The 6,702-nt window shown below is 54.8% G+C and overlaps 1 protein-coding gene across 1 annotated transcript; it reads left to right on the top strand.

Moving 5' to 3' along the window:
• The first annotated feature begins 933 nt into the window (after positions 1-933).
• Positions 934-5,087, top strand: Zfp36l2 (ZFP36 ring finger protein like 2). The gene is made up of 2 exons (XM_008835872.3): positions 934-1,306; positions 1,782-5,087. The coding sequence occupies exons 1-2, from the start codon at positions 1,256-1,258 to the stop codon at positions 3,186-3,188; spliced, it is 1,458 nt and encodes a 485-aa protein (XP_008834094.1). The 5' UTR covers positions 934-1,255; the 3' UTR covers positions 3,189-5,087.
• Positions 5,088-6,702: the final 1,615 nt, after the last annotated feature.

The raw sequence follows: 6,702 nt of genomic DNA, 5'->3' as shown, positions 1-6,702 counted from the left end.
GGGAAGCCTTGGCCAGCAGCTGCACCCCAACCCCCGTGAGGGTTGGGGAGGGCCAGGCCGACCAGCAGACGGAAGGGGTGGAGGAAGTGGCCTCCTCCGTGCTGCACTGCTCTCCCCAGCTTCCCTTCCGTGCTCCGCGTCGGCTCTGCAGCCCCGGACGCACCGCGCCACTGCGCGCCTTTGGCCCAGGCTCAAGGTCTTGTGATGTGATTAGCAAAGCCAGTGCCTTGTCCTTAAGACACAGCCCTGCCCGACAGGCCCCGGCGCTCAAGTCCTGTTTACAGAGCCCGGGCGGGGAGTGGGGCGGAGAAACCGGCCCGAGCTCCTTCGGGCTAGTATGCCGCGGCCGCCACCCCCACCACGTCTCCACGTGCAGCCCTACCCAAGCTGCCACCTATGGACAAGTCAGGATCCCCTGGACCCCTAGGTCAGAGCACCCTTTGCCGACCAGCCGGGCCACGCACACGGTTGCAATACTGTTGTATTTTGCAATTCCCGGGACAGGTACAAAACGGAGGATAGGAGATAAAAGCTGCACAAGTCCGCCCAGCAGGTTCGGACCAAGAAACCACACGTCCAGGACTGCAGAAGCCGGATCGCAGGTAGAACATGGTGGGACTTTCCAACGCTCCAGCCCCAGAGGCGGAGGACACCATGATCTGCCGCAGCCGCCGGCACCGAGCAGCGTCCAACTGAGCGGAGCTCTCCACGCTGCCCGGGCGCCGGGCCTGCCGCCCCGCCCCGCCCCGCCCCCTCACCCAGAAAGGGGGGGGCAAAAAATTGGCGGCGACCAATGAGAAGCCGGAAAGTTGCCTGACGTCCGCGAGCCGGCAGGAGGCGTTGCCTGGAGACCCCGGCGGGGTCAGCGCTCTGTCCCCTCCCCCGGCGCGCCCTCCCCGCTGCTCCTCTCTGGGGCCCTATATAGGGCGCGCGCTCACGGGCCCCGGAGTTCCAGCAGTTCGCGAGCTGCCGTCGGCTCCGCGCGGGGGGCGGGCCGGGCACCCCGGGGCGCCGACAGCCCTCTTCGCTTCTCCTCTGTCCCCCCACTCCGCACTCCAGAGCCCTCTCAGCCCGCTCCACGCTACCGCTTTCTCTCTCTCTCTCTCTCTCTCTCTCTCTCGGCCTCCGAAGCAAACTTTCCGTTCCTCCCCGCCCCTCGCCCGTTATTCGTCGTGGCTCGAGCCCGGCCGCGCCGCCCCGAGGGCTCCTCCCAACCTCCCCGTTTGCGGCTCCGACCACTACAGGACCCAGAAAAATGTCGACCACACTTCTGTCGGCCTTCTACGACATCGACTTCTTGTGCAAGGTAAGCGGGGAAGAGAGGACGGCGGGAACCCCACACTTCGCCTCCAGGTCCCCGGCTTTGGGGGCGGGGAGGGCCCTTTCCAAGTTGACTTTTCGGGTGGAGAAAAATCCTGGAGTCCGTAGTCGTGTGTGCTCGCGCCTTGTGGGCGGGGAGAAGGCAGGAGGGAGCGGCCGTGGCTGTTTGGTATCCGAGCCGACTGCGGCCACGCTGCCCGGGACTTCCCGGACGGTGTTTGCGCCTCCCTCCCGCGGCCCACGGGCCCGGGATCACATGGCTAACCCCGGCGCGGTCGGGGTGGGCGTCCTCCACTCCTGAGGTTGCGTTTTTGTACGTGTGTGAAGAGTGGGGGCCGAGTCGAAATGTGAAAAAATAAACGGGGAGCAAAGGAGGGACAGGGAATTTCCTCCTCAGTTCACCCCGACTTTTCCTTCCCCTGCCGGTCTTCATCCCTTCCTCGCTCCCCTCCCTTTGGCAGACGGAGAAATCGCTGGCCAACCTCAGTCTGAACAGTATGCTAGACAAGAAGGCGGTGGGGACGCCCGTGGCCGCCGCCTCCAGCTCGAGCTTCACGCCGGGCTTCCTCCGACGGCACTCGGCCAGCAACCTGCACGCGCTCGCCCATCCCGCTCCCAACCCGGGCAGCTGCTCGCCCAAGTTCCCGGGCGCTGCTAACGGCGGTAGCTGCGGCCCCGCGGGGGCGGGAGGCCCAGCCCCCTATGGGCCGCTGAAGGAGCCGTCGGGGGGCACCGGCACGGCGTTACTCAACAAGGAGAACAAATTCCGGGACCGCTCGTTCAGCGAGAACGGCGAGCGCAGCCAGCACCTCCTGCACCTGCAGCAGCAGCAGCAGCAGAAGGGGGGCAGCGGCTCCCAGATCAACTCGACGCGCTACAAGACGGAGCTGTGCCGCCCTTTTGAGGAGAGCGGCACGTGCAAGTACGGCGAGAAGTGTCAGTTCGCGCACGGCTTCCACGAGCTGCGCAGCCTCACGCGGCACCCCAAGTACAAGACCGAGCTGTGCCGCACTTTCCACACCATTGGTTTTTGCCCCTACGGCCCCCGCTGCCACTTCATCCACAACGCGGACGAGCGGCGGCCCGCGCCGTCGGGGGGCGGCGCCTCCGGGGACCTGCGCTCTTTCAGCGCCCGCGACGCGCTGCACCTGGGCTTCCCCCGCGAGCCGCGGCCTAAGCTGCACCACAGCCTCAGCTTCTCGGGCTTCCCGTCCGGCCACCACCAGCCCCCGGGGGGCCTCGAGTCGCCGCTGCTGCTCGACAGCCCCACGTCGCGCACGCCTCCGCCGCCCTCCTGCTCCTCCGCCTCGTCCTGCTCCTCGTCCGCCTCGTCCTGTTCCTCGGCCTCGGCGGCCTCCACGCCCTCGGGCGCCCCGACCTGCTGCGCCTCGGCGGCGGCTGCCGCACTGCTATACGGCGGCGGCGCGGAGGACCTACTGACTCCCGGGGCGCCGTGCGCCGCCTGCTCGGCCGCCTCGTGCGCCAACAATGCCTTTGCCTTCGGTCCGGAGTTGAGCAGCCTCATCACGCCGCTGGCCATCCAGACCCACAACTTCGCCGCTGCCGCCGCCGCCTACTACCGCAGCCAGCAGCAGAGCCTGGCGCCTCCCGCGCCGCCCTCCGCCGCGCCCCTGCCCGCAGCGGCTCCTGCGCCGCCCTCGCCGCCCTTCAGCTTCCAGCTGCCGCGCCGCCTGTCCGAGTCGCCGGTGTTCGACGCGCCCCCCAGCCCCCCGGACTCGCTGTCCGACCGTGACAGCTACCTGAGCGGCTCCCTGAGCTCGGGCAGCCTGAGTGGCTCGGAGTCCCCCAGCCTCGACCCCGGCCGCCGGCTGCCCATCTTCAGCCGCCTCTCCATCTCCGACGACTGAGGCAAGAGGGCGCCAGTGAGGAGCTGGAGGGAGAGGTGGTGTTGGGGGGAGCCCCTCGCGGTCTCAGCCCTGCTGGGGGTGCCCAAAGCCACAGGCAGATTTGCAGACCCGAACCGAGCACTTGGACTCGAACTCTGTGCTGGGAGGGGCCCCGCCCCTCCCCTTTCGGTTTTCTCGTTTCGTTTTTTTCTACTATTTTATTATTACCAAGTTTCGTTCTTGTTGAAATAAAGCCAACGAACCTTTTGTATTGATGAACAAAATATTCACAACAGGGCAGTTGTGATGCGAATAGAACAAAAATACCAAACACTTTTAGGACTCAGATGCCTTTGAGACTGTAGACAAAAAAAAAAAATCAGCCCAGCACCAGCAGCTACCAACCACCATTCCATCTCCTCACTTGAAAGCCTTAGTTACAGTCCAGATGTGAGAACTCTATAAACTTGAAAGGAGTTCCTAATGTTTGTCTCTGACCAGTGTAAGCAAACTAGCTGGCTCCCACCTCCCTAAGCTATGAACTTCTAGAATCCAATATTCTGCCAAGAATATGCCTTGATATTAGTGCTCAGCCCGGTAGGTTGTGGGGTGGTTTTTTTTTTTGTTGTTTTGTTTTTTTTAAATACTCTGCGGGGGGGGGGATCCTTTGCATTCCAAAGTTTGATACTGGTTTCATTGCCACCACTTAGTGGATGTTTAGCTTAGAACCATTTCAGTCTGCTCTCTGGAATCCTTCGGCAGAGCCTAGTTTGTAATTGTTGGGAAAAAACTGCTGAATTTTTAGCTGTTTTGAGTTGATTCGCACCACTGCACCACAACTCAATATGAGAAAACTATTTAACTTATTTATTATCTTGTGAAAAGTATACATTGAGAATTTTGTTCATACTGTATTTATCGAGTATGATGAAAAGCAATAGATATATATTCTTTTATTATGTTAAATTATGATTGCCATTATTAATCGGCAAAATGTGGAGTGTATGTTCTTTTCACAGTAATATATGCCTTTTGTAACTTCACTTGGTTATTTTATTGTAAATGAGTAAAAAAAATCTTAATTTAAGAGATTGTATGTAATATTTATTTCATTAATTTCTTTCCTTGTTTACGTAAATTTCGAAAGATTGCATGATTTCTTTACAGAAATCTATCTTGATGCTGTGGAAGTAATTTGAGGACTATTTTATGAGTTTTCTTAGAATGTATAATGGTTGTAGCCCATCCAACTTTAAAGAGGAAAAAAGAATGACCACATCCTTTGCAATCAGGCTTACATGTGGTATCCTTTTCTAATTCTGATTTTATAAACTAGAAAAAATGTTGTGTTTGCTGATTCCACCAGTTCTACTGTGACATTCTAGAGTATAAAGACATGTAGCAATAATGGGGAAAATAGTCTCCCAGTGCCTTCAGAAGGGGCCAAACTCGCCTTAAATCTTCCTCAACCAAATAAGTATTTTTATTAGTGCTTGAGAGAATTTGAATGTAGGATGGGTTCAACTGCACAAAAGGAAAAGATTTTTACCACTTTTTATATAGCTGTAAAGCAAAGTGGCCACCTGTGCTGAAATGGCATGCAGAACACGAATATGCCTTGTTTGATTATAGGAGATTCCAAAACTTGTACTCTTTATTTTTCCATGTAAAAAGGCAGGAATGTCTCCAGCTTTCCTGGGTGGGATGAATGAGTGGTAGCTTAGTTTGTAGGTACAGTTGGAGCACTATGTATGTACTCTCTGGACTACTTTGACAGAAGTAGGATTTTGAATGTAACAAGATAAGTCAACTTGAGTTGTAATATATTTTGGGGAATCAGTTCACTACAAATTGTGACTGTAAACGTTGTACTGTAAATGTTTTGTAGTTTTCCCCCCAATAAAATTTTTGGGAAAAGAATTGAGTAAAGTAGCTTTCTTTTTAAACACAAATGCCTAGCTTCCTGGTTTCCCTTGGTCTCAGCAGAGGCTGTGAGGAGCTGGCAGAGCTCACAGGATCCTGCATCCACTTACCTGTATTTATTTTATAACAAGTTCTTTCAGCTGAAAGAAAGTAATTATTTGGCTGTCAAGGGCATTTGTTAGTTGTTCCCATTGCTAATAAGATGCATCCCTGTGTAGGCTGACTGACTGGTGGCAGGGCCTGGCGGGAGACCTCAGGGGGTGTGGCCCGCCTGTGAGTCACCCAGTGGATCACGTGGCTGCTCTGGCTGTTGAAGTTCCAATTTTTCTCTAGGATGCCTGACCCTGGCCTGTGGGGGCTTTAAAGCAGAGTTGGGTGTGCAGGTTTGGACTAGGCATTAGGAGTTGGAGGGCTGGAGTTTGGCTTGGATTTTGGAAATCTGGGTTATGTCCTTGGTCAGAGAGGGAGGGAAGAAGATTAAACTGGTTAAACTTATATCTGGGTGATGTTTGTTTACATAGACAACTTCCTCTGGGAATGAGCACATATGAGCTATTTATGCAAAAGGAATTAGTGTCTGGCCTTTAGATGACTGAAGAGGCCAGAAAGCAAATTCAACCAGGCCTCTAGAAAAGGGGGGGTGGGGGGGTGGAGAGACTGCATTGATTTGCCTGGTTCTCAAACAGTTAAGCAAACTCTATAGTCACTTTTTTTCCCCTGCTCATTTTAACACAATCCCTTTAAAACAAAATCAAATAAGTCAATTTGGTTTTTCTCTTCCTCCACCCCCATACACACATGGTCCAGACACTTTTTCCAAAGTAGGCGAGAGATTTAGCAAGTTTGCTTTGTTATCGGCAACAGCTGGGCTCTATCTACCAATCCTTGCCCCCTCTGGCTGGCGCTGCTTTGGTCAGGGTCTTTTATGACTCACAGCTGAGCAGGAGAGGTGGGGGTTTCTGAAGGATGAGCCAGGCTCAGGCAGCTGTTTCCAGTTAAGGAGGATGGAGCTGGTGTTCACTGGAGCGTTTGGTTGGTTGGTTGGTGGTGGGTTTTTTTGGGTGCTCGGTACATGCTGCCAAAAGAGAGTGGGGAGCAGTTTCAAAGTTCTCCCAGATGTGGGGCCTCTGGGGGAGCGGGGAGCCGGAGGCCGAGAAGGCCTGCCACTGGGAGAAGCCCCTGCAGCTCACTGGCCTCTTCCCCATAAAGAATGCAGTGGGGAGGAGCATCTCCTCTGGAGCTATTTAGGCCCGGCTTCATTTCAAAGACCTTGTTTCCACTTCACTCCCAAACTTATTTTTCTAAACAAGTACTTTTGATCAGCTGGAATGTTGGACTTCTTTATGGGGTAAGCCACATTCATTTCTTAAAAACTTCTCTGTTTAAAAGCCCAACTGCTGGGATCTGAAGTTTTGTGTTTTACGCCCGTTGATGCATGGAAAGCTAGGGGAATCATTCAGAAGTGTTCTCGCCTGTATATCAATGGAGGCTCCTGGTCATTGTCCTGCAGTGGCTAGGATGAACAGCAAACAGCCTGCACTTGATCACCCTCAGGACAGCTCTCTTGTAAATTGAGGAACTAGAAGTAAAACTTGCAAGTAAGGACAAAGTG

This window comes from Nannospalax galili, unplaced genomic scaffold (assembly GCF_000622305.1).
Source record: "Nannospalax galili isolate Female #2095 unplaced genomic scaffold, S.galili_v1.0 scaffold257, whole genome shotgun sequence".
NCBI lineage: Eukaryota > Metazoa > Chordata > Mammalia > Rodentia > Spalacidae > Nannospalax > Nannospalax galili.
Note: the sequence above shows the minus strand (reverse complement) of the source record. Positions and strands in the feature narration are given on the sequence as shown.

Coding starts and splice junctions, on each gene's coding strand:
- Zfp36l2 (XM_008835872.3), top strand. CDS start 1,256: ATGTCGACCACACTTCTGTCGGCCTTCTACGACATCGACTTCTTGTGC. Junction 1,307..1,781: donor ACATCGACTTCTTGTGCAAG/GTAAGCGGGGAA, acceptor TCCCTTTGGCAG/ACGGAGAAATCGCTGGCCAA.